We start from the raw sequence: 27,805 nt of genomic DNA, 5'->3' as shown, positions 1-27,805 counted from the left end.
TTAGCTAAACGAAAAAAAAAAAAAAAAAAAAAAAAAGAAAAGAAAAAAGAAAAGAAAAGATAATCATGCAAACAATAGCACACGTGTCACGCCACGTACCTACCTAGTATATAGAAAAACAAAACAAAAAAGAGAGAGAGAGAGAGAGAAAGACCTAGTTATGCTCGCCGCTGGCTCGAGCTTGCGCCGTTGTGAGACTCGCCTGTACGATCCTCTGGAATTTTTCTGTTCCAGGGTCGAACTCACCAGCGTCCCGGGCGGCCAGAATGCGATGGCCCACCTCAAAAAGCGCAAGCTCGAAGCGGAATCGGCAGCCACGAAGTCGAAGCAGCAGCAGCTACCCCAACCGCAACAGCTCGGCAACTCGCTGGGCATGATGAAAAAGGGACCGGCCAACGACATGGAGAACGACCCGGTGATTCGACGCCGTAGGAAAAGCGTGCGCGACGACCAGAAATCATCCATGACGACGGCCATCGAGTCCGAGCTCGGCAACAACAACAAGACCAACCTCAGCCTGCCCCAAAAGAAGAGAGTCTTCTCGTCGGCCAACAACAACAATAACAACAACAACAATAACAACAACAACAACAACAACAATAACAACAATAACAACAACAACAACAACTCGGGCAGCCCGGCGAGGAAGACGAACAAGAATAATTGCGAGGAGCCAGAGGCAGACGAGAACCTCATCCGAGAGACCGAGGCGGCGCTAAAGAGTCTCTCGGGTAGCTGGGCCCCGATACCGCGAGGCTCCTTCTACCAGCGCAACAACTCGGACGAGGACTGCAGGTACGAGTCGAACTTTGAGAACCTCTTCGAGGAGAAGAAGGACGGGGCGAACAAGATGTCGCCCTCGTCGTCGATGTCGCAGTCATCGATCGCGAGCAACGAGACCGGCTGCTCGCTCAAGGACGTGATAACCCTACGGGGCCATCAGGACCCCAAGGGGCGATTTCAACACCAGTTACAGAGCAAAATGACAGACTATAGGCTGCTCAATGGGAACGCCAAGGTGAAGAAGGAGGAGCCCGACAGCAATGGCCGGTCGCTCGCCTACTCCAAGGATCGGCTGATGCACCTTACCGATCACCACCAGAGCAAGTACTTGGCCTCGCGGTACGAGCCACCGGACTTTAACGAGCTCGTCGACGAGTCCTCGAACGAGCTAGAGATCGACATGTCCGACCCGGCTGCCGAGCGCAACGAGAACGACCACTCCGAGAAGGACCGGATGTCCCTCAAGGCCGACCCGACGATCGGCAAACAGCATCACCTCTACGGCGCCTACCAGACCAGGCCCTACGACGGGCTCAAGGTCAACTCGTCGTCCCCCTCGCCGGTCGGCTCCTCCTCCTCCTTCTCCGTGACCTCGGCCTTCAGGCCCCCAAACACCGACCACACCAAGAGCAACAGCACCACCAGCTTGCGCGGCGGAATCGTCGGGTCCCCGGCGTCCACGATCCCACCGTTGGGCCCGTATCCCGCGGCAGCGACGTTCGTCGGGTACCCGACACCCGGGCCCACGATGCCTGTGCCGCAACCGGTGCCGGTCATGTCGCCGCCGATCGACGACAAGCACGGCTCGACCGTCTCCCTTCTGCAGTTGAAGTCTCCGAAAGAGGAGGCGATGCCGGCTGTGGTGCAACGCACCGACGCGATTCCCACGGCTGCCGGCACCAAGGGCTCGATCGGTAGTCCCGACGTCAACTCCAAGCAGTACACGATACTTCAGCCGGCGGGGGTTGGCTCGCGCGCGGCTACTGCCATCCAGGATATAGCCAGGGAGGGCGTCGTCAGCGTGACCGCGGTCAGCAGCTCGAACGGTGGGTCGAGTGGGAAGCCGAGCAACGGAGCGAGTAGTGCGAGTGGAGCAGCGAGCAACGACAGCAACAACAGTGGCAGCAGTGGCGCGGTGGGTGCGGGTTCGCTGTCGACGACGGCGAGCCCCTCGGAGATCGGGGACGCGGGGGCGAGCGCGATAACGAGCCAGCAGCAGGATAATAGCATTAAAATGGCCGATCGGGCTGGTCCCTTCGACGGCAGGCCCGCCATGTCGATGTCGCCCTTGAGTCTCAGCAGGGGTAAGTTTCAAAAGAAACATTTGCTTTTTCGAACGGGTGGTGCTCTTTTAAGCGAATTATCAGACTGTCGACGGTGATTCAATCAGGATGGGGTTGTTTGAAAGAGTAGCAGTGGTGGATGGAGGTTTTTTCCCGGAAATTTTGGCAAACTAGGTGAGGGGAATTGAAAAAACACAGTCGCTCTTGCACACGCGCACAATAGTATATGTAGGTCAGGAGTGCAGTGGTGGTGACGGGAGTAGTTTGCATGTTTGAAATTTCTATTTTCAAGGAGCCTTTGGAGGGGGAAAAAAAAAATTGGCGAAACATTTGGACGTGGCAGCTGGGGTGAAAACAACCCCCGGGAGCTCGAGTTTCGCAAAAGGGGGACCGTGTGGAAGGCATTCATAGACTTTGAGCTGATCTCTCTTGCGCTTTTGCTCGTGCGTTTTCTCTCCCTTTTTCCTACGGGGTTGGGGTAGCCATGGGATGGGACGGAAAATCGATAATTACGCAGCAAGGGGTGATGACTTGAGTGACAAAATCAGAAGAGCATTAGTCTCGTGTCGATTTGGTTTTGCAAAAATGTGAATAGTCTTGATTCAGCGATTTAAACATTTACATGGAATGTACTGGAACTTTTTTTGGGAAACACATTTGAAAAGACAACTAAACTGTTTCTGTCAGATAGTATTTAACTTAAAAGATAAGTGGCTCAGTGCTCAAATGAATAAAATTAATATTTTTGTACTAAATACCTAAGTTGTACATATTTTGATAACCAAAGCAATAACCATAGAATGCAACAGACACAATGTTTTAGTTAAGAAAAAAAAAAAAAATTCGGACACTATGAAAGCGTGTTAAGGTGAAGAAGAAGAAGCAAAAGGTTCCGTCGGGGGTTCATAGAGCCCCGGTGGGTACGACTAGATCACGCAGTTAGAAGGCGAGAAAAGGGGGGGTGGGTCGACAGGTGGAATCTGAGTGCATTCCCAAGATCTTAGCACCGCGGCGTGACACAACGTGGCTGCTTCCCTCCGGTAAATGCCGAAAGGGCGAGTGAGAGAAATTCAGAGGCGGGTCGAGTTGATACCAGCGAGCGTCATACGTATAAGCCGCAGCTGTCAGCGGCTGGAAACGTGACTAGCATGTCGTCCCGGCTCGAAGCCAACTTATCGCCGAGGGTCCGCGTCCCCCGCCTCTCCTCATTATCCCCTTAACGTTTCCCTTCCACCCCAGACTTTGCCAACGACGACGACGACGACAAGAGAAACAGAGAGGGTGGACCGGTTCAAAAATTCAATCTCCGCAGTCCCTTCGTTTTCCTCCTCCTACCCGTACCCCTCGAGCACAGGGAGAGCTTGTACAAACGAAAGAATTTTGGCTGGGGGTGAGGTGCGGAGTCGAGCGAACGGAAGAGAGTAGGATTGTTGCCTCAGCTGCGGTGCCAGGTCTTACTCTCCGGTGCGCCTTTGACTTGTCGAGAGGATTTTTAATGCGCCATTCCGTCGACTTGGTACAATACTAACTGTCCACAGTCTTGTACGTGCACATTTTTATCGGGTTTTTTCTACACGTTTGTCCTGCAAAATGAGCTTTAATTTTCATCCACTGCTCGCTCACATTCTCCTATTCATTGAATAAACGACGGAAGCTACCACTGACAAGTATATTTCATCAGTAGTGAGTTTTTTCATCGTGTTATCTCAAATAATTATGATAGCAAAAGTGCGCATCTGTCCTGCATACATCATAGGTATCGATCGAATAAGGATCGATGTTTTTCGCGCTACGCAAACATATCAGGTGAATAAACGGCGTTTGCTTTCATAGATATCTCATTGCCGGTGGTATTACTCGTACTTTTTCTACCTTCCTTTTTCTCCACCCTCTGATGTGTAATACGGTAGTGACCCTCGATTTCTTTCTTCTTTTGCTGGAAGCGTGTTGACATGCCATAAAACTGCCACCAGCCCCGACCCTCACCTTTTATTCGCGCGTGTGTGGACAAACACTGCGCTACGGTCTTTTCACGGCCCGTTCGGGAGCTAATAAAAAACAAACTGCCCCGTAACTCAATTTCACGCCACAACCTACATTATGTTCTTGTTTACGTGTTTGTTTGTACGAAATGCCTTTGGCTGCGGAGGCTTTCACGATGTTATTCGTATAGGGGCAACCCTACGTTCGTAGTTAACTCTTAACGTTGATTTTGTGGCACTTGATGTGATTCATTTGTCCATACCAGTAGTGCTGCTGTTTCAGGTCATTTTTAACTGTTCAAAAATCTACTGTTGTATGACGACAGATATGAAGAAAAAAAAATCATTTGACTAGTTATTTAAAGCCCCTTGACGATATGCAGGTATTATCACAGAGGCCCTCGAGGTGATACAAGACAAGTCCCTACGACTCACGAGAACATTAAATGCCACGAGGGAAGCGACGCGGTTGAGCCGACGGTAATTAAAACTGAAAAAAGAGTGGAAACAAGCTCCGGCTCGTCCTTTCCCGATAAGACAAGTGGATGAGGGTCTTACCCGTACCTCCGCATCTCCAACCCTCAGCCCCTGACGTTCCCTCATAGCAGCAGCAGACACGCGTATGAATAAAACAATCACACGCTACTTACGTTACGTACACCTCGTCATGTCAAATGTGTGTGCACAAACTCGTCCCTCCGGCCCGTGGAAATACTACGAAATAACGCAATTACACCCCCCGCCGGTGCGATGATACACCCTTTTTCCTCGACCCCTGCTTTTTTCCTCGCCAACTCTTTGCTCCTCCTCCCGCTCGGTTGGCTCCTTTCCTTGCGTCCCTCTGCGGAAAAAAAAGGTCCGCGGCTCTCCCACTCGTTACGAGTCCATTCAGACGCCCGTGTGGCGCGTGCCACGGCACCCGCACCTTCCCTTTCCCCTTTTTTTCTTCCCTCCCTTGACCGGAAGCTTATATAGCTACCGACGCGTGCCGTGCGCTCACTGACCAAAGGTAATGGCTGGTGTGTGTGTCCCACCCCCTCCTCTCACCCTCCGTGGGGCCGCTGTTTTCTTTTTTCACTCCCTTGCTCTCTTTGCATGTCCCTTTTTTAAAGCTCACGAGTAGCCACCGCTGCTTAATTAATTGACGCTGGCGAGCCGACCAGCTCCACCGAGCGTGAGCTCATAATTCGATCCCTTCCGCTTGTTTGAAGACTGAGATCTCATCTTTCTCCTGTATTTTTTTCCATCAGCGATTCTAAGCCCTAATTTTTTGGGTGTGAGTAGACGTGTCTTTGAAGTGCCGGAGAGCAGTAGTACGAGTTCCGTTTGGAAAAAGGATTTTTCTACTAATGTAATTAGCGCGTTGGGATTGTAGAAAGTGTAAGAAGAGAGTCATGCTATTTCTGGCCTGAAGCCTCAATGGTTTTTTTGCTGCGTTTTAAATGTCAGAGCATTAATAGTAGCAGAGGAACGTAGTGATTTCGTTGATTCGTACTCATTTCTAATTATTTGTTTACCATAGTAGCACACTTTACTACGCTAATGATTGACGTCTTAATTATATTGGAGCTCCATGATAATGTTTAGCATGTTTAGCGAGTGAGCCCGCAAATTTAGACTTTGAGCCATGGATCGTTCGATTCATGATTAAATACGGTTATTGGTACAAATAACTGTGGTAAATGTAAATAAGCCTCTAAAAATGAACTACGAAATTGCATCTCTAGGTCTGAAATAAATAACATGAAAATTTTTGAGCCTCTACAAATTTCAAACGCCTCAAGCTTAATTATTCTAAAACGTGCAAGTGCTAAGTTGTGAAAAAAAATATGTACAATACATTTAAAAGAAAAAAAAAAAATTTCATTTTACAAAAATATTAATTTGAAATGTAAGAAATACAATCACTTTTGGCTCGCAAACAAAAAACCCGAGAACTGACGATAAATAAAAATTACTCTGTCAATCAGTGATTATGATTGCTTTTCCTTTACAAATTCTCCAGATGAAGTAACACAAACTGACAGTTTGAAACCGGTGAATTTTATTTCATATGTCACATCAGCTAGTAAACTTGACTTACAATTAAAACCAATCTGAACGCGTATAAAAAAGCTTTGATATTGAGCAACGAAATACAAGGTAATCAACAGCTTGGCTTAAAAAACATGAAAAAAAAAAAAAGTTAAGTAGGACACAAAGTAATAGTCCCAAGAAAGTTGATTGGCGCAAGAGAGAAATAGGCGTTTGAAAGAAATGTTGAAAGGTTGCACCCACGCACTAAATAGATCGCGCCCCTAATGGCGTCACGTACCCTAATCCAATTTGCCGACGGGCCCGCTCATTTTTCGCTCTCCATCACGGCTGCGTCACGAGTCTCGAAGACAGCGCAAACCGACGGCCGGATAAAGTTTCTCCGATCGAGGCCGATGTACACGACGGGGAAGGCCGGGGTAGGATTAGCCGGGCAAAGTTTGTAAAAGTGCGCCCAGCATCCTGATTTGAAACGTATATCCCCGTCCCACTGCCTCGCCGAGACTCGTGCCCTTCCGTCGCGCTCGTAATAATCGCGAAACGCGTGACGAGCCCCGACCTGAGGGGGGTTGGGCTGAAAGAGACACGCACCAGTAACGAACTCGTGCGGAGAAACCCGTGATCTTTCGCGTGGGGCTCGACGACGTGGCTTTGGCACGAAAATTCCTCCTAATCTCCTGATTTTGCCGTGGCTTATTAGATAACTGGTGCCCTCCCTCGCTCTCGCATTTGTATGGAAATCTCGTGGGTCGAGGGACACGAGACACGAGCATATTTCCGTCTTCTCCGACATGACGAAGTTATGTAGCCCAATTCTACTAACGTGTCATAAACTAAAATATCGGATAAATGCAACAGTCACGTAAAAATAACGATTTAAATAAATTACGCGCACCTACGTATACGATGCAATTATTTTGCCATCGTGCCAGAGGCAATATCCAAAATCGGTTTCTCTACATGGCAGGCTCCACTGCACCTCATCGAGCGTAAATCACCATAAAATAAAATGAAAAAAATAACAAAAAGGCCCGCAGTAACAATAAAAACGATATCATCCTTCCTTCCGTGCTTTGGCTCAATATCGCGAGCAGCCTTTCTTTTGTCTACTTCTCTCTCGGCTCCTTCGCACTCGGTATACCTGCGGTGTATGTAATACACAATAGGTGAACACCGTCACTGCAGTACTGCGGCAAATTCGGGACCAAATGGGGGCAAAGGCCACCGCGTTCTTTGTTTTCCGTGGGATGCGGTCACGTGTCGGGCTGCCACGGACGTCGAGCTAATCTCGCGTGGCTTAGCCGCGACGCCGGGAGCAAATCCCAGGGGCCATTCGCGAATCCACGGGTGAAATCTTCCGTGGCAGACCACATGCCTGTACACACGCGAACTCTCCTTTTTGGATTCCGTCTCGCGTGTTGTACCGTTTCTCTCGTCGTTGGTCTCTCCGAGCTGGTTGGGATAGGACGATACTCTGGACTGATTAATCAATCGGGAACAATCGGTATGGCTACACATACGTATGTCATTGATAGATGTGACTTTTTTTGCTCCCTCAACAGCTAGATTCATAAAATAATGGGAATTCGGATAGATTTAATATAGATGGATAGTATAATGAACTAAGTCATGGTATTCTTTACCGGTTCAAGTCACTTATTCGTAAGGGGAAGCTTAGTACCTATACTTTTCAAGATATCAACCGTTTGTTAAAAGAAAACTTAACAACTAAGGTTTGTAATTAAATTTGAAGTTACGTATTTGATATTAATTTAGTTTCAAAGGGAAACAGTATTAATAGATGGTAAAAGCTGTTGATTGAGGTAGCACAGGATAGGGTGGAATGAGATTCAGGTGCACACTTAATGGTAATTAATGGCCACCATTGCCCAGGTCTCAATTGAGTGGATCATAAAATTAACCAACCTATGCCCTCTGAAGAGGATTCGATGGAAAATTTGTGAGACAAGCTGCATATTACACTCATTGCCTAGCTATGTACACTTTTTTTTTAATCCAACCACTCGTTACAGTCCATTAATCACTCGTACCATCGCGACCCTCGACTGGCTTTCAATTGGCGTGAACGTATATATACACATATGGAGGGCAGAAAGCTCGGGGAATCCATACGAATTGCAGCTCGTGATGGCGATTGGCGATAGGCATCGACGCACAGCACAAGCACGTGCGAACACTCGTGCAAAGTGCGTCGCCCGGTCCCTCTCTTCCTCCCGTTCACATACATATATGGAGTGGTAGAGAGGAGAATATTTGCACTTAATTGACCAGAGACAGAGAGAAGCTAACGGGGCTGTGGTGCTTTGATTTGTTGCAGAGGGCAACAAGTGCCCGACTCCCGGCTGCACGGGTATTGGTCACGTGACCGGACTCTACTCGCACCATCGTAGGTGAGTACTTAACACCTGAGAATCATCTCACCATTTGTATTTACCTGATTTTCCGATACCTTGATTAACAAACTACTTCTCGCAAATACTCCCAATTTTTTTTTTTTTTTTTTTTCATACTAAGACAATAATCAAGCACGTTTTAAAAAACAAGTAGTATTCCTCGAGTTTAGTCAGACAAACGGAAATAAAAAAACTAAATTTTCTGTTTCGTGTTAAAAAAATATCTCTTTTTTTTAAAAAAAAGTCTTTTTGCCCTTCTTTTTGTACTTTGCAATTAAGAATATAGCGCAATAAACAATAACAACATTAAAAAAAAGGGGGTGGATTTATTTTTGCACTATTTGAGTGTAAAAGTATTTTTTGAGAGTTTAAACTTGAGTTTTTCCGGTATCTGTAATTTTTTTAACTTTCATTAACCAATAAAAATTTTGATAGAGTTCTGCAATCATAAAAATCATAAACTTTGTTTAATTTTAACCAAAAAAATCATTTTGTATAGTTGTAAATTTTTTTGACGAGTAACTTTGTTCGAGTAATACCTGTTTGTTTCGAAAAATTAATGAGCAAAGTATCTTGCGAAGTACGCTGTTTTGAATGAAAAATCGTTTCTAATTACCCAGAAATTTACATCGCACTCTTTCTTTTTCAGCTTATCCGGATGTCCGAACAAAGATAAATTAACACCAGAAAGTGAGTACCAGAGCTGCTTTAATCAACCCCCACGTTGTTTCGTTACGTAGCTATAGAGTATGCATATTCTTTGTACAGAACTGTGAGGCTCTGTACTGTAAAGTCACCTTTTTTTTTTTTTTCGCTTTCAACGCCACGATCGGAAGTGAAAATAACACGTCCGCAACTCTATTACCTTCTTTTTTATCTTTTCAACTTTACCAGCCGTACGAGGCGAAAACGTGCGGTGGCATCTGAATGTCTATTATTTTCCAGAAATCGCTGTCAGCTTAACACCACTAATTAAAAAACTTATTTATTCACCAGCCAGCGAACATATGTGTTTTAATTTTCATTGGCTCACGAGTCCATGTAATGCAGCGCGAATACATTCTGACGCTTTTCATTCCCGGCGTTGAAAATAAAAAAAAAAAAAAAAAGCCTGTAAATACAATTATGTATGTATGTATGTATTTATGTTCGTTATATTTTTTTATTATTTTGTTGTTCCATAACATTATTATTTTTTATTTAGAACAACCTCTGTGCTTTGTGTTTGCGGGGTAGAGAGCTTAATTTATACTACGTTCATTTTATTTTATTTTTTACCATTTTTACTTTTTCTTTTTCATTGTAGTTTCAAATATTTTAGTAGAGAGTCTATCACTACACTTGACTTGGTTATGTTGCCGTTTTTCATAAATATGATTTTTGAAGAACTCGAGACCCGAGACACGGGAGAAGAGACTCCCGAATCTGAGTGGCGCACATCAGAATTCAATGTGAGGATATCTGTCTTCCTCTCTCTCTCCCTCTCTAGCGTGTAATATAGGGCTGTATAATTTAATAAAATTTATTTAAATTTTACCGATTGACTTTGTTTTCCGATTGAAAATAATAACTATTATGTTCATGGAGAACGAATTTTCTTTTTTTTTTTCGTTCAATTAAATGTAACTAAATACAGTTTTGTGCGTGTTTTTGTTTTGACGATACTGTACATACAAGTCACAGTATTCAATACATTTTTGTGAAATATTAGTACATAAAATAGTTAAAAATCTATAAAAACTACTTTTGTAATAAAATCTTATTAAAGAATTTTTCTTAGTTGATCCAAATTTTATCGAGTCTCATTACAAACACAGGAATTTGACATTTTTTTTCTTATTGTGTATTTTATGTTTTTTTTATTCTCTGAATTAATTATTTCTTTTATAACTTTTTCTCTCTACCCGCAAAGTATTACTGTACGTTTTTTTTTTTTTTTTAATTTGTGTTGAATTCGTGATGTTTGCGTTTTTTTTATCATTTTTTAAAAGTATTTTTATTACTTATTGTTTTATTTTTTTACCCTCGTTCTCCGTGATTCTTTCAATAATTATTAAATGTTTTATATAATTTCCATATGAAAAAAAAAAAGAAAGAAAAAAAAAACACATTGAGACGGAGAAAAACAGATTCGCCAGTAAATTTTTTTCAATAAAAAATGTTGACGTGACAACAACAAAAAATAAAAGTAACAACAAACAAAAACACACGTGTCTGGGTTCTCGCAGTTCTGGCGATGCATGAGACTATTTTGAAATGTCCGACACCTGGTTGCAACGGCCGAGGCCATGTCAGCTCCAATCGAAACACACATAGAAGCTTATCCGGCTGCCCCATTGCCGCGGCCAATAAACAGGCCGCTCGCGAGGCACGACAAAAGGCTCAAGGTAAGGCTTCTGCGCTCCACCCCATCATACGCGATTTTCTTTCTACTATATTTGATTTTATTTTATTATTTTTTTTTTTTCTGACTCCTGCTTTGGGTTTCGTGAGTGTGGATATCAAAAATGACATGAAAGCCAATACGTTTGAGTTGTCCATGTAGCACTTGCTGGAGGACACGTTCGAGGAGCTGCGCACTTTAAAGTGTCGATAAAAAGTCCAAAATCTTATCGAGACATTTTCAGATTTTCAAACACTTGAGAAGACTTTAAATTCATGAAAAGACTCACATGACTTTAAAATCTTTCAGCAAATTTTTAATAGCCTTTATGCGACTTGAAATAACTTTAAAGTCCTTTTGAGACTCTTGCAGTCCATTTCGATAACTTGAAAAGTATGCAGTCCCTCGGACACGTTATCCAATGAATCATCGTCATGTACAAATATCAAAAAGCTAAAGAACTCCCAGCCAAATTGCAAGTCATCAAGGGGCTGCGCACTCTTGAAGTCATTAAAAAAACCTCGAAAGTCATTCTAAGTCTTGCAAAGATCTCGTAAGTCGCCAAAAGACTTGAGAGTACGCAGCCCCTCGCTAGTCACGAAACGTAAATGCGATTTGCGTTGATGTACACATATACATGTATCAATTGCATTCACTTTTAATTTATTACGAATTGCTCATCACACGATCATGTACTACCAAGTTCACAAAAGCTCGCAGCTATAGACTCTGTATTACACTTAATCTGCTTTATGGTGTTTCGCTAGGAAACACAATGAGCGTGATGTATGTCGTTTGTATAAGAGGGGAAAAGTAGTGTTGGTAATTGTTGGCAAATACCAGTATGAAAAGTGACAACACATGGCACTAATGAACCAATAATCCCAGTGTCAGGCATCCCCCCGGAGTACATAAGCACGACCCTCCTGCCGCCGTCGCTGGACAGCAAGCTGTACCCCCAGTACGGCACGTCCCCGCAGCAGGACACGAAGCCCGTGGTGCCGTCGCCCACGTACGACTACTACGCAGCGACCAAGGCAGCAGGTATAAACATCAAGCCCCCAAAGACCCCCGAGGACAGCAGCCAGAGCCGCAACGCCAACAACAAAGTAGTCGCCGTCGTTCCCAAGACCGAGAACGTCCCTGCGAACAGCTGCTGCAGCTTACCCAAGGATCTCCTGGTCCCCAAGACCGAAGACTCGCCCTCTTGTCGCGTTGGCCAAAACTCCCCGGCCCCACCACCACCGCCACCCAGCGTCCGCCAAGCTTACGACTCGTACCTCAACCAGGACTCAAACTCGTCCTCCATGTCCTCGATGGAGGCGATGGCCGGTCCCCGCACCATACACCACCCGAGCCAACAACAACAACAACAGCAGCCCCAACCCCAACAGCACCACGTCCTCTCGATGCAATCGGCGGTCGCGTACCCCATGCCAGCCATGGTCGAGGACACGCGCATGAGCCACCAAATGGCCCAGCGCACGGCGTACGAGTCCTCGATGATGGCGGCCGCGGCGGGCGAGGACCTCTACTCGCACCAGAGATCGGCGGTCGAGCACGCCCGGGCCACGTACATGCAGCAACACTCGGGTGCCACGAACATAGCCCGGCCGGTGGTCACCTACTCGAACGAGATGACGGCCCGGGGCTACGTCGAGAACTCGGTCCCCGGAGGCGCCGCCAACCACCGGCCCTACGACCCGGGCACCGCCTCGGCCTACGACCGCTACGACGCGTGCACGCCCCTCCAACCCCAACAACAGCAACAGCAGCAACTCCACTCGAGGGCCGCGTCGAACATGTACTACCTCGGGGGACACCAGGTGGGGATGACGCCAGAGGAACAAGAGAGGGCCTACCACCAGGAGGCGGCTGCCGTGGCCGCGCAGCAGCAACACCAGATGGCCATGGCCGCTGCCACCGTCGCCGGCATGATGAAGACGGAGGACGGTGGGTGTCACTTGTCCATACAGGATTTTTTTGTCCAACCATACTAAGCGACAGGGTTATACGTGTACGGGGGTGGTTTTTTTTTCGGTTGCAGTCAAGTGCGTGACGGTGGCGCAGGTGCAACAGCTGCAACAGAAGCCGAACGGCCCGCCGACGTCGCCCGGGGGATCGGTCATGGATCTGTCGACGTCGAGCATCACTTCGACGAGTCCGCAGGTACGTACCTCAAATAAACAAGGCTACTTTGATCTGTGTGCGTGTGTACATGACTATGAACGCGCGCAGGCACCACCTTATGGATCCAACGGCCTGAGTCCGCAGTACGGAGGTGGGCAAACCGTCGGTGGTAGCCCTCAGGCAGCAGCGAGCCCGCATCTGACGGCGAGCCCCCAAGTGCCGAGTCCCCAAGGCCAGACCCTCGACCTCAGCGTGAACAGATTGCACAGGTAATTCCCTCCAGTACCTCTTGACTTTCCTGTAACCGAAACCACCGCGTTTCCTTGCATTGAGTATGAAACCTTTCAATCGAACAACAACAAAAATTAATGAATTTGTCACAGTGGAGCACCGAGCCCGCAGTACTCGACGGCGCACAGTGAAGGGGTGCCAGTGCCGGTGGGTCCGGGTTTCACGGCACCCCGGCCTATCGAAGAGCAAACCGAGCCAGTCGACTTTTCCACGGCCAACGAGCCGGTTAACTTCAGCGGTGGCATCAGGCCCGTGCCGGGCTTCCCTCCGGGTGTCCACGCGGCGGCCTACAGTCGCGAGAGCACGCCTGACAGCGGCTCGCACTACATGGACGCGTACAGGGATCCCACTGGTACGTCATTTTTTACACTCGTTCTATGGCAATAAGTGTCCGACGCGTGTCACAGAGTTTTTTGGTACAACAGAGAATAATATATAATATCTTTCTTGGTCAACCAATATTGAAAATGCTCGAGTCGAATCGAATAAAAAGTTTTTTATTTCCAATTTTCATCCCCTATCGTAATCTCATGAATTATTCCTTTATTTATTTTAATAAAAATAATCAACCTACAGTAGAGCTAAATTTATGATTCTGGAAGAATTGCACACGCTTGGCAGTACAATTCAATATTTCTATCACTAAAAAACAAAACAAAAAAAAACATAAAAAGATACAACACGTTAAAAAAGACGTGTATGAATAATTGAAGCCTCGAAGCGACGCGGAGTTACAATTTTTTCTCCTTCTAAACGCACGTGTGTACAGCCCAGAGCATCGACACGGGCAGACAGACGGGGTTGTAAATTTACACGAGACACGTTCCAGTCGAAACGAACACATTGTCGCGCAACGCGTGCCATTACATTGGAGCCCGGGGTAGGAAGGGAGACCCTCGTAGCGAAGAGAAAGAAAGAAAAAGAGAGAGCCCGCTGTGTATATGCACGGTCCTTGGCGCGATACATCGCGGAACAAAGAGCCGCGCGCCGCTCCTTCTCTCTTCTCCCGGAGGCGTACACACGAGCTCGGGGGCCGAATAAAAATTCGACCTGTGTCTCTGTGTACCTCGGAAAACCGGCGCGCCCCTGCTTCATCGCCCCGGTGCTCCCTTTCCGCGGTGCCGCGTACACAGTTCCCGTTAATTATCAATATTTCGCGTGCCTGCGAAAGTCCAACCGTCCCCGGCCGTCTCTGTCCGTCCGTTCGTCTTTCTCTACACGAGCGCGTACATGCAGCCCGACGCTGGGGAGCAGTTATTGAAATTGAAACATACGCGCGGTGCTACGTCGCTACGAGTTGCAATATAACGCCGACCCTCTCGTGCGACTTTTTTTTTCCTTTTTTTTATATCGCGGTGTACGCGGAATGTTTGCTCGCCCCAGCGATTCTTCCCTGACAAATACACGGCCCCGGACTTAACAACGGTTAATCAACCGCTCGGCGGACTTGTCGCACAATGAAGACTGCCTATACGCTGGTGGTGTGGCGCGCGAGTTTCACTGCCTGATGAATGAACTCTGTATGGCCACCCTAGCAGCAAAGGATTTTTTTTTTTTTTTTTTTTTTACTATCGATATGCACCAGCTACACGTGGCGCTGAAGCAAAGGGGGAATTTGTATTTGACGAGGAAGGAGTTTCTTTTTTCTCCTTCGCGTATGATTTTTTTTTTCTTTTTTTTTCGGTGAGTATTTTTTTGACTTTTAAAAATAAAACAATGCATATGGCCTCTGCCACGCCTGTTAAACGTAGTTACACTCGTAATGTTAATCCAGAGAGTATAAAATCCTGATGACAGTGCAAATTTACTGATTGAGAGCATTTTAAGTAGTAAACCTCAATTACGGTCAGACGCAAGATCATGTGTGGATGGGTATTGACTTGATCGATAATCGTCTCCAGGTTACGGCCCTATGAGCCCCCACCCGGGCTACGGAATGACGGGAGTCCAGCCAGAGTACCCTGGCAACACGTACACGCCGTATCCAACTGCGGGCTACCAGTGCGCGAGCGGCTATCCCGGCGGGCCGGTGACCTCGAGCTACCAGATACCAGCCGGCTACTCGCCGGCGCCCTGCTACAGTATGCCACCGCCCCAGCACACGATCGGCGGACCCCTCGACAAGCCCAACTGCAAGGACGACAGGTAAGCACGAGGATTGACGTTTACCCACTTGCACAGATAACAATCGCCCTTTTTTTCTTTCTTTCTTTCTTTCTTTCTTTGTCTTGCGCGAACGTGCGCCACATGCGATACATCTTTGGCCCCACCTGAGCGCCCGAGCGACTTGTTACGCGGAAGCCGAACTGGCGCTGCGTGCGCTTGGTGCATGTCACGCAAAGCTCATTATTTCCCACGGATCTCTGGTTTTCTTGTTTCACAGGGACTTGGAGGAAAGGGGGGGTGGGGGTGAAATTTCTTTTTGTTTTTAAAATCTGGTGGACACGAGTGCGATCGCATTTCTCGTGACCCGGTGGTAATTGCCCTTCTTTCGTCCTTAAATTGGCCCCAAGTGTACTAGTACGGAGTGCGTGCGGGTCGAGCTTGCGCTGTTACCTGTCACAATGTGTACGGGTGTATTTTCTGTTTTTCCCGTCCAAACGATGTGTGCGCCTGATACGTGCGATAATTACAGCTCGGAGTGTACCAGAGGTTGGAAATTGCTGTTGTTGTTTTTTTTTTTTTTTTTTTTTTTTTTTTTAATGCCAAGGAGTAAGTTGTAAAGAAAAAAGAGCAATCTCACACCACGCGTCCCAAAACTTTGCCCAAAAGTGCGCAAACGGTTCCCACACCGCGGCATTCAAGCACCGGCGCAAACACTCGAGCACGTCCGCCACCCCCTCATATTTTCACCCTCGATACGAGCACACACGCCCGCTCCGAAGCTCAACTATACCGGAATTCAGATGCGCACCAAACTCCCACCCCCTACCTTAGTATCTTCAATGCGGAAGAAGCCGGTGTACCGCCCAGAGCTATACAATACAACATCGCCACAACAGCGGCCCTAAGCGCATAGTGGCAGCCAACGTAGGTGTGTATCCTCGCTTGTGTGTATATGCAGGAGGCAATTCCGGCGTCGCGAGTCTCGCGGTTCGCGAGAGCAATCGAGGGAGAAGCGCTCCTTCTCCCGTGCATACCTCCATTTTGTTAATTAAAGTAATTACTCTTCGTAGGCGAAAGTGCCAACCTTATTCTAATTGACGTAAAACGCGGCGCTGCTGCTGCGATGCCGAAAGAACCGAGTGGATGGTGCGAGGCCAAAGTGGGGAGGGGAAGCCGCGGTGGGTCTCCTCTCGGGCAAAAGGGAGGAAGGGGGTGGAGTATAATCAGTTGCCACCACAGTGGATTACGCCAGAGCCCCCGGAACGTGCCACCTCTCGACCCTTCCTCCCTCCCTCCCTGCTCTTCCTCGTTTTGCCTCTTGTGTCGTCGCGCGGAGAGTTTGCTGGCTAGTCCTTTCCCATTGATATTCGACGGTCCGGCTGCCGCTGCCGATGATTACTCGACTTTATCTCGTTTTAGGGAAGGAAGAGGGTAAAAACGTTGTGACGCCTGTATCTCTGAAACGTTATGAAAACGCCGTTCGCGGAGAATCAAGCATTTTTCAAACGTATTGCTAGCCCCAATGGGGTAATCAATTTTACGTAAAAGCTATCCAGTGCCATCCTGCCGAGAGGTGAATCGATCGCAGGATGCAGAAGCAGCTGGTGCTGCTTTCTTCGTCTTCTACTTTAATTCGCTCATCCCTCCTCTCCCTGCCCCTACAGAGACCCCACATCCCCTTTTCGAAGCTAAACTCTCTCGTCCAAAGCTGGGAGGTCGATAGCGATACTCCAGCGTTATTAATGACCCCAGCCAATATTACTCCGCTCGTATACGCTCATACCTCGCGGTCCAGACGCTCCCGACTGCTAAACTTTTGTATCAGTCCCGACGAGGATTTCTTTTTTGTCTTTTTTATACTACTGTTGTTATCGCTACTGCTATTGTATATAGGTTCCCTTAATCGAACAATGTGGTCGGGGGATCGGACTCGAGTGTAAATCAACGTATAATTATCACCATTAGCTCAATACTTGGGCTTATTTTCATTCATTGGATAACTAGTGGATGTAAGCATGATTTAATCGATTTTAGTAGTAGTAAGCGATTTTAGTCAGCCAAACGTTTTTTTGGACATTTTCTCCTCGCGTGGCGGCAAATGCAAAGTTCATTTCGGTCCAAAAACATTCTCTGTACCATTTTCCAACTTTGACGTTCCGCGAGCTGAAACAATAACGTCGTCCACCAGCAAGTGTTGCGAAACAGTCCTCGACAACGACGAGATAGAAACTTCGAAACGAGACTTTCCTTCATAAGCGAGAATAACGAGAGAGCAAAGCAAACAGTGGTAAAACACAGATGAACACGGCACAGAGAGAGAGAGCAGGGCGGACGAGCACGTAAAAAAAAAGACCGTGAGGGTCAAACCAGGGTCGGGCGCGCACGCACATCGGAGGTGGGCCCGAAGCCACTTCTTCCCTGCAAAGCTGCCCGTGGCCTTTCTTCATAGGCCACGAAAGCGCTCAGACGCGGCCGAGCTTCGTAGGCATGGGCTCTTTGGTAGGTGGGTCGCGTGATTGCACTCAATGCCCCGGGCAATATCGCGGCCACTCAAGGGCCATCGAGACCCTCCTCCTCCGGCTGTACTCTCCTGGCAAGAACCCCGACCGTGCCCTACCGACCTCCCTCTTTCTCCTCGGCGTGGGTCTCGAGTGCACTTCCGACGTTTTTCATATGTTCCGTTAAATCAGGAAATACAATCAAACTTCCCTCGAGACCAGAGCGGCTCATGGGCGATACGTGCACTGGAGATTCCTTCAGGGGGACGCTATCTCGTCATATTTTTCGTATTCATCATACTCAATGTACACATGGCGTCGAGACGTTTCAATTTAACGAGCGATCATTACTTGTGTTTGTGTCCGTATACCCCTCCACTTGAGATGTAAATGAGACCTTTGAAAGATTGGCCTGTCTGAAAATCCATCATTGATGTTTCACGCGACTTTGGGGCTCACTTGACCGTATAAGCTCTAAAATAAAAATAACAAAAAACTGTAAAATAAAAGATCAATCGAGCTTCACATGGATCACCCGTTACGTGACCGTCCACGTGATAAATCACTCCGGTATCGAGAGTTTACACAAGTTTGATGGTCGAATAATGCAAAGGGATGAAAATAGGGAGGAGCGCAAAACTAGAGCCGAGTCTGATTGATGATGTACGACATGTTGTGAGCGCAGTGCGAGTGTGAGGAGGCAACCCTTGAATTTTGCGGGGACACCGCCAGTCCGGTCGAGCCCTCGCGGTCGCGATGGCAAGGAGCTGATACAGTGCCCCACCTCCTCCTGCGATGGCATGGGTCATGTCTCGGGGAACTACGCTACCCACAGAAGGCAAGGCAGCTCATTCACTTCTCGTTTCTTGACCTATTATATTATTGGCTCAATTTTTATTTCTTCTTTTTTTTCTTTCTTAAAAGCATCCTGTGTCCCTACCCTTTTACAATCCATTTGTTTCTCTCGATCTCTCTTTCATTGACACGAACAAGCTCTCGGGCACTCAATCTCTACCCATCGATGCAAGTTTATTGATTTCATATTTATCTCGATATCTGACAACAGTAACTAAATTTCGCTTATGTATCAGTCTTTCGGAAATTTTTTTCGACTTTCAAGTCTACCATTAATTTTATTTCAAATCCTGCCCACTTTTGCACGAGTATTGAAATTATGCTTTAAAAGGACTAATTTCTTGCACATTTTTTATTCACGAATAATTATTTTTGAACGTCAACTTTTGCCAACTTTTCAATCTACAAATCTTTTTTACGGGACTAAAAAAAAAAAAAAAAAAAAAAATACGTCATGAATGAAAACACACAACAGTATAACTTTTCTTTTCATTCATTTATTTAAATTCATGCACACGTTTATCTACCTATACTTACTGAACTCTTTGTATGCATCACGTAATTGTTAGTCTCTTTCATTCCACCTAAATTCAATAGAAATGCAATCATTCGTAAAACATGTGTAGTTGTTCCTTATGTGTAGAAAGGGGACTTCCTTCTTTCAGTAGTTGACCCGACCCCTACGAAAAAGGGATGACAAAATTGAGAAAGAGCGTATACATCATTACTCGCCTCATTTGAACAGAAATGTCCTGCAAAAGGGACATTGCTTGCGTATATTACTGCCATGCCGGCCTCTGATGGGCAGTTTTGTAGCAAACTTGGTCAATGACCGTGTCATTGCACAATCGAGCGTAAGTGGAGCGAAACTTTTTTTTGAAATGTAAAAAATTTAATTTAAAAGTATTTCATACAATCATTTATTGCGTATGAAATAATAAACAATTGGCAATCGACGAGTTTCACTGGGGTCCGGTATGAGTGTGTGTCCCTGATCTTTCTTTAATGTTTTTAGATTATTGATATTATTCAATAGCTTACTATGTACCTACACCACCATGCGCTTACTCGATCTTACGAGCGACACCTCATGAGTGATCCGAATGAAGCACGACTTTGTCGTTTGCATGTATGTATGTATGTTTATACTGCGCTCCATCCAACACATTTTTGCTCTCTTGAGTTAACTTCTAAGATAAGTCAGCCAACAAGCCATCCTTTGAAGCGTATCAGCTAAACCCAAGGGTGTCATAGCCATTATTGTAATAAAAAAAAATAGGCGTTAAGATTCGCAAACTAATTCTGAGCTGTGACGACACATGGCAACGTCACGTAATATGCATGTGATATACTGTCAATGACGATGCCATTAATGGATTTTTATGAGGTGTACGTTCGCTCAAAGCCATAAAGACGCGTGCATATCACACTACGATTTTTCTTTTAATACAAAATAAAAAATAATCCGATGGACACGTACTCGTCATGGCAAAGATACAACGAGGATCGAGACGAGGATCCCAAAAAGGTCTTCCTGATACATATACACACACGGATGCACAAATATATATTATGTTACACTCGCAATAAATGTGTTTAACGCAACGATCGCGTGTTTTTACAGCCTCTCCGGATGCCCGCGAGCCGATCGCTCGCAGATCCAGGCGCACTCGCAGGAGCTCAAGTGCCCGACCCCCGGCTGCGATGGCTCGGGCCACGTCACGGGAAATTACTCTTCCCACCGAAGCTTGTCCGGATGCCCGCGGGCCAACAAGCCGAAGAGCAAGCCCCGTGATGGCCAGGACTCCGAGCCCCTCAGGTCAGTATTTTGCCCTGTGCAACAATAAAAAATTTTCTGACCTCCAACGATCTCCCTTATGTGGGAGTAACGGGCACGTTACAATGAACGTACTAGCAAGCGTGAAGCTGTAAAATTTTTAGTGGGAAGCCGAGGACCTTACGGGTACGTAAGCGGTTATCGGGAGGAAGGAGCATGACGATTTGTTTTATCGGTCGTAGTGCGCGCGCGACGTTTAGTGGCCAAAATCACGAGTTTTGCTGATACGATCGGTTTATGGGTGGACGCTATTACGGTAGTTCTGTTTGTATATGTATTTGCCCGAAAAGTATCAAGTGATACGCACCATTGTCTGACAATAATTTTATTTACTTAAAAAACTATGTCTGACTAAATATGAATATTACTACTGAAATAGCGTAGATTTTTCGATAGAATAGCTTTGTTGGAACTTGATTCATGGGAAAATGTCTGACCAAATACCGATATTACTACTAAAATCACGTAGATTTTTCTATAGAACAACCATGTTGTAACTTTCATCGGGAGAAAATGTCTGACCAAATACCAGTATAACTACTGATATTATGCAACATTGCCTGACAGAATACCTATACTACTACTAAAATTATGGAAAATTGTCACTATTGATATTAATGGTAGTTATGAGAGCCGTAAAAAATTGCCTAACTGGATACCGATTTTACTACTAGAATCGTAAAAGTTTGTCTGACCAGATACCGATATTACTACTGAAATCGCGTAGACTTTCTGATAGAATAACAAAAATGCAACTTGAATCGTAAGAAAATGTCTGACCAAATACCGGTGCGACTACTGAAGTCATGCAACATTGCCTAACAGAATACCGACACTACTAGTATAATTGTGGAAAGTTGTCCCAATTAATATGGATGGTACTTTTGAGAGCGAAAAATTGTCTGACTGGATACCGATATTACTATTAGAACCGTACAAGTTTGTCTGACCGAATACTAATGTTGCTACTGTAATCGCAAAAAATTAATTTCCGTATACGCATCACGGCTTTTGAATCAAATACAGCTAGCCTCGTTGGTAGCGTCCGTTGCTTTCTTGTCACGCCTATTACGAGCTTGAATGCACTTGATTGCTCCAGTCGTTTACAAATCCAGTTGCACGCGAGTGTGAGATCTGTCTTGGTTTCCCTATTCGACGGAAAGGGCTTGTGCTCCGCAAAAGGGGTGAGCTCTAGCACACGTATCCCTTTTGGCCGCACCCGAGTTTGAAGCCAAGACGCTGACTAATATCTGGCGGTTTCCGCTCGTTTCACGCTCGTGCGAGTACAGCCCCCCCCCCCGTCTTTTTTGCATTCGTCACATACACGTGTATGAGTTATTACTGGTTATATAACTTTCCCCTGTCTCTCTCTCTGTATCTCTCGAAATACTTGGGACGCGCATGGATGTGACTGCGCCGCCACTGCAGATGTCCTATCCCGGGCTGCGACGGATCTGGTCATGCCACCGGCAAGTTCCTGTCGCATCGCAGGTAAAAACACCGCCCCTTTTGAACCTAAGACATCTTTTGTTGTGAACCTCACTTTTTCTCGTTTCTGTTTTGTACTTATGTTTTGTCATACATACATTTTGTTGTATACGAGTATTTTTGTCCACCTCGCCCGCATGTTCTTCCACCTATTAGTAGTATCCAAGCCTACATTCAGTACGTATAAGATCCTAGAACCCCCTGATCCTTTGTGTCAAATGAAATATCACAAAAGAATCACGGTTCACCGTCTCTATGCTCTTTAATTCGATTGCCTGGCGAAGCGTACATTCGCACATAAGTAAATTCGCTCGATACTCTCCCCGAGCGACAGTAGTACACAATTGGCGAGTTGTTCCATTCAACCAAGTAATGATCAAAGCAGCATGCACCAAGGTCCCCCACTTTGTCGGTACAATGGAGAGCCCAAGCAAAGGGACGTCATCAATCGAATTAAAGAGCCACTACGAGACGCGCACTGTATGTGTACTCGCATTGAGAGAGGAACACAGGGAGCAAACGATTGCCGATGATTACAGCGCGTCGGGCTGCCCCATCGCTAATCGCAACAAGATGAGGGTCCTCGAGTCGGGTGGTACGGTCGAGCAGCACAAGGCCGTCGTAGCAGCGGCCACGGCCATGAAGTTCGAGGGTGTGAACTGCCCGACGCCGGGCTGCGATGGCATAGGACACATCAATGGCTCCTTCTCCACCCACCGATCGCTATCGGGTTGTCCGATTGCTGGACACACGATCAAGAAGCCCAAGTTCGAGGACATGTCGGCCATGTATGGCAAGAGCCTCACAGGTGAGTTATTTTGTTACATCATTTTTTTCGAATTTGAGGGTGTTTGATGGGTGGGTGAACAGAGAAACAGTGCAGAGATTGCGTTTGTATGGTTAAACTTGTTTGACTGTACGTTGACTTTACTACTTGATTTATTGAGCGAAATGAGTATCTCGAGACGTATATTACTCTTTCTCTGTTATGCCACTACTTTTCTTTATCATTGGAAATATTTGTAACAGTTGATTAATTTTATTACCTAAAAATACTGTAAATAAAATTTTGCCATCGATATGATGAAACATCGATTTCGTATATATGTGTATGTAATTGTTATCGTTTTTCTCTTATTCGATCATTTTGCAAAATTAATAAAAAAATCGAACGTGCATTGATGAAATGACAATGCACAATAGTTGACCTCGTATTTGACTTTGTACTTCGCCACGCTCAGCTCTTAATTCTCATGCAATGATGTGCCGTCATACCAATCAGGATTTTTCCTTTTATCCCGATGCAAAAAATCTTACACATTTTTATTTTGTTTTTATTCAACTTTTTCTTTTTCATTTTGTTAAATATTACGCAATTCAACAAAATAGACACATTTATTACCAAACCCTTTGTGACTCTGATTAGCAAAATTTTTCAACTTTCACTGCTATCCTCCAGTCCATTTTGCATGCTAAAATGATTAGAGCTTTCATCAAAGTCAAATATATACAAAAAATTATTTTCAACTTTGCAGAGAATTTTTAAATGATTAATCACCTAAATGACACTGATAATATTTGATTTATGAAACTTTTTGCATAGAAGAAAAACGATAGACTAACCGCGTGAGTCACAAAGGGTAATAACAGTCAAGCTTTTGAATAACAATGAATACTTGGTAGGGCATTTTATTTTACATTCCTTTTAAAATTTACTTTGAGACTCAAAAAATTGTATCAAAAACTGTATAAAAAATGACATAAAGCACCAGTGCGATGAAAAATAACCAACTCTGATTTATTCTGGGATGGCAATCAGCTCCTTTCCTGTCATTGAGCCTTGAGGAGAACATTTACTTTTGAAGGTAAGGGACTGACGTACTCGCCACTTTTTATGTATTTCTTTTTGGTGTTACACAAACAAAAATCCTCACACACAATTATCTCTCGCGTGTTGGCTACCTCTGACGTGCACAGTCGGACAAAATGCAGGTCTGAAAAAAAAAAAAAAAAAAAAAAAAAAAAAAAACGATTGAATTAACCAGCCACTCGATGAGTGACAAGCACTTTTCACACCCTATATACCGGATTGCAAGAAAAAAAAAAAAAAGAGACCTTAGTCCTTCCCCGACTGTGCACACGTCACGCTAACAATGGAGAAGCCAACACTCGGCCCGTCACCCTTCACACTCTCTTTTTTTTTTCTCTCGAACTGTCTGGTATGATGGCACTTTACGCTATAACAACTCTAGCCGCAGTAGTAGCTTCCTCTTCCTTTTCTCTTTCTCTCTTGCCCCCACGACAATTGATATTCGACCACCGTAACAGAGCCATACATACCTTTTCTCTCTCTCTCTCTTTACCCGCACCTTCTTTCTCTCTATACCTATTGTTCCGCTTAGCGGGGGAAAACAAAAAAGGTCACGCGCGTGAAACAATGACCGGGGCAATCTACAGGTTGCGAGGGCGCGAGGATGGCGATTATAAAGTGAAATCGGAGATCGACGCCGCGACGAGTGAGGGCGGAGCCACGCTGAGGGGCTTTTAATGATTACGAGGCAAAGCGTGTGGTAAAAAAGGCCCACACGCGTGTGCCAGAGTCACGCGCGCTAAGGCGCCAAGGATCGTCTCGGATCCCCATGAATATAATACACGGACGCGGGATAACGAGCTAATGATCCTTGGCGCCCACGGAGGGGGGTCCTTTGACTTGGCAATGATTATTTCATTCCGTCTTCTCAAGCACCCCTTGTTTTCCATGCTGATTAAAACTAGATCGATTTTGAAAGCACAACCGGTCTTGTACGGAAATAAACATTGCCAAGTCAAACTCCCACCCAATCGAACCAAAAGAAAGACCGGAAGAGGTGCAAGAAAGAAAGAAAGAAAGAAAGAAAGAAAAAATGAATGGTCCTGGTCCAGGAGTAGAGACGAACGGCAGCGGCATTGGGCCATCGGTAGGTCCTCCCAGCAGCGTCGGCTTGCACAGCGTGCCCATGGGTGGTCCACCTCTGGGGAGCAGCGGGGTCGGAACCAACAGTGCCGGTGGTGGTCCAACCGGTGGTGCCAATCAACCCGAGGACCTGTACACACTGGAGGCCGAGATAACCGAGCTGCAGCGCGAGAACGCCCGGGTCGAGTCCCAGGTACTGCGTCTGCGCTCCGACATCAGCGCCATGGAGAATCAGCTCAAGCACGGGGATAAGGTGAGTACATGTAGGCTGGGAAAGCGGTGTCCGGCCGGTGCCGTAGCTCGGTCGGTACCCACTGCTGCTCCGACACATACAGATGCGTGTACCCGTTGTCGGTGCGATACGGTGCTATGATATGATGTATATATTTCGCGGCGTGTGTGGCCGTGGCTATTGGCGTGCACTGCCGTTCGAGATTATCGATGTACCAAGTGTGATTTGGGGCAAGTGCGGCACTCCGTTGCGTCGTGGGATCGGCTTGTCCTTCTTTCCTCTCTCTCTTTTGATAGGGTGACTTTCTCGCGTACTGTACGATGAAAATAGCGTGAATGACCGAGCCAACGTGCCAGACGATACATTGTCCCGATTTTTTTCAAATTTTCACCGTCCCAATTACTCGCAAACTTTTCACATGGATACACTTACACAGCTTATTCAAATGCACTTTTTGCTAACGACACTTGCTGCACGCTTTCCGACCAATATGATTTGTTTACCTGAAACTGGACTCACTGATTTCTTGTGTGATGATAATCGAATCATAATTTTAATGAAAAAGAAAACCTTGTTTTTTTTTAACAACTAATTGCACCCAACTGTTTACCGAAGGCGTTGCGATTTGAGAAGCAAAATACTCGTTTTTATTGAGTATACGCGAATAACGCTTTACATAATGACATTTTTTTCCCATTTATTCATAAAAAATGGTCTTTTTTCATCCTAACGCTGCTCACAATAAAACATTATAAAAAAAAAAACATCATAAGACATTAGCAAAAAACATGACTTAAGCTTGTTACTTTACCGATTCCTCGCTCCAGCGAGCGAAACAAGATTCACTCGATCGCACGAAAAAAAAAAAAAAAAAAAAAAAAAAATCCTTCCTAAACTGAAATGAACATTCGAACCTCGTGTCAACAGGACAACGCAGTACTGTCCCAGCGCAACAGCAACGTGAACGAGTACTACCAGTCGCTGCGCGACAACATGATGAGTCTGCTCGAGCACGTGCGGATACCGAGCGCAGGAACGGGTGGCCCCGTGGCCGTGGACAACAGCAAGCCAGGCCACCACCACCACCACCACGAGAACAACTTTGACAGCTACCTGACCAAGCTCCAGACCCTCTGCACGTCCGACGGCTATTGCGCCGACGAAGGCCAACGCCCCATCTACGAGACCGTCAAGACCGCGCTCCAGGACTTCACCGTACTCCCGACGCCCATCTGAGACCACCACCAGGGCCTCTATCGAAGGAACGACTACGCCTAGCTCGACTAGCCGATTCTTCTTGACGATCGCTGCAGGCCTCTTTTTTACAAACGATCACCTTTGTAGCCGAGACTTTTGTTTATCGATCGCCGTCACCATTCGCCGAGCGATGGTCCACTGTTGCGGGGTATCCGGAATCGAGATGGAAAAGGACGATGAACTCATCCTCGCGATGTCTCCGATCATACGAGCTCGTGTAGATTCTTATGGTTCTCGTGTCACGGTATTTCAAGTGTTCAGCTCACCCACACGGATTCGTGCGGACAGCGGAGATGACACAAGGGAACTCTCCGATGTTCGTGAAAAATCGCGTATCGACAAGATGGCACGTTCCATCCTACGATCAACTCAAACACGTATAAATGTATACCATAATGTTGTAAGTGTATAATAAACGAGCGCGTTGCGGTGAGCATCGATGTGTTAGTGTAAATGGTGTGTGGGTGTAAGCTGCGTTTTCGATTCAGTGGAGGAAGGTCCACGCGTCGACGCGTCTTTTTGTACATATGATGAAATGTCGATAAGAAAAGAGCTCGGGGCGCGCGACAATCGTCGCCCACGCGGCTCCACGAAGTATACTTGTACATACCGACATAATCGTAAGCAAGCTAATCCTAAGTCGTTTATAAATATATACATATAATATACTGTGCAGGGTGACGGAGAGACAGTAAACTGGTATGGGAGGAAAAAAATGTTGTACGGTTACCTAAATATAAGTCGTGTAAAGAAAAAAAAAAGAAAAAAACAAAAAAAAAGGGGGATACACAATCTTTAGCTTACCGTAGTTGTAATAACGACGTGAGCTCTTACTGGCGCTTACAATCTAAATAATCGCGTAAAACTCAATACCGATGACCTATTATCGTTGACACCTTCCCTTATCCACTCACGCATACTCGTTCGTATACCTACCTTCACGTGGTATATATATATATATATATACATCCCCTCACATACACCTTAACGCTGTTTATCTGTCGAGGCTACTGATGCATCTTCCGGTGCGAGGCCTGTAATTATTAATAATCATTGAATATGCACCGACGTAATAACCATTTCAACACCATTGACAACATCTTAAAGAGGGAGGCAAAAAAATGCAAACTTCTCTATAATATATAGCATGATGAATAGGGGTAAAGGTGAAAATAAAGGAGAAAAAGTAAAAAGATTGCACATGGTGCGTTGAACTGGTGAAAAAATGTGCTCAGGAGACGCCGGTGTTGATAACATGTAAATACATTAGTATACTTGT

The 27,805-nt window shown here is 45.8% G+C and overlaps 1 protein-coding gene across 1 annotated transcript; it reads left to right on the top strand.

The window, feature by feature from the left end:
* Window positions 1-48: 48 nt before the first annotated feature.
* Window positions 49-27,449, top strand: LOC106644650 (uncharacterized). The gene is made up of 14 exons (XM_089592597.1): window positions 49-2,087; window positions 8,421-8,493; window positions 9,146-9,186; window positions 10,725-10,883; window positions 11,768-12,832; window positions 12,927-13,048; window positions 13,118-13,278; window positions 13,393-13,652; window positions 15,202-15,445; window positions 20,384-20,578; window positions 22,025-22,087; window positions 22,624-22,896; window positions 25,074-25,290; window positions 26,197-27,449. The coding sequence occupies exons 1-14, from the start codon at window positions 161-163 to the stop codon at window positions 26,503-26,505; spliced, it is 5,109 nt and encodes a 1,702-aa protein (XP_089448723.1). The 5' UTR covers window positions 49-160; the 3' UTR covers window positions 26,506-27,449.
* The last annotated feature ends 356 nt before the right edge of the window (window positions 27,450-27,805 follow it).

Source organism: Copidosoma floridanum, unplaced genomic scaffold, assembly GCF_036245765.1.
Source record: "Copidosoma floridanum isolate Cflo_tuat_1 unplaced genomic scaffold, Cflo_Japanese_pri ptg000019l, whole genome shotgun sequence".
NCBI classification, from domain to species: Eukaryota; Metazoa; Arthropoda; class Insecta; order Hymenoptera; family Encyrtidae; genus Copidosoma; species Copidosoma floridanum.
This window is presented reverse-complemented; position numbering and strand designations above follow the sequence as displayed.

Bases quoted from the DNA above. Each gene is read 5' to 3' on its own strand.
- LOC106644650 (XM_089592597.1), top strand. From the start codon at position 161: ATGCTCGCCGCTGGCTCGAGCTTGCGCCGTTGTGAGACTCGCCTGTAC. The intron at 9,187-10,724 runs GTGAGTACCAGA...GGGTTCTCGCAG, and splicing joins AGATAAATTAACACCAGAAA to TTCTGGCGATGCATGAGACT. The intron at 12,833-12,926 runs GTGGGTGTCACT...TTTCGGTTGCAG, and splicing joins CATGATGAAGACGGAGGACG to TCAAGTGCGTGACGGTGGCG.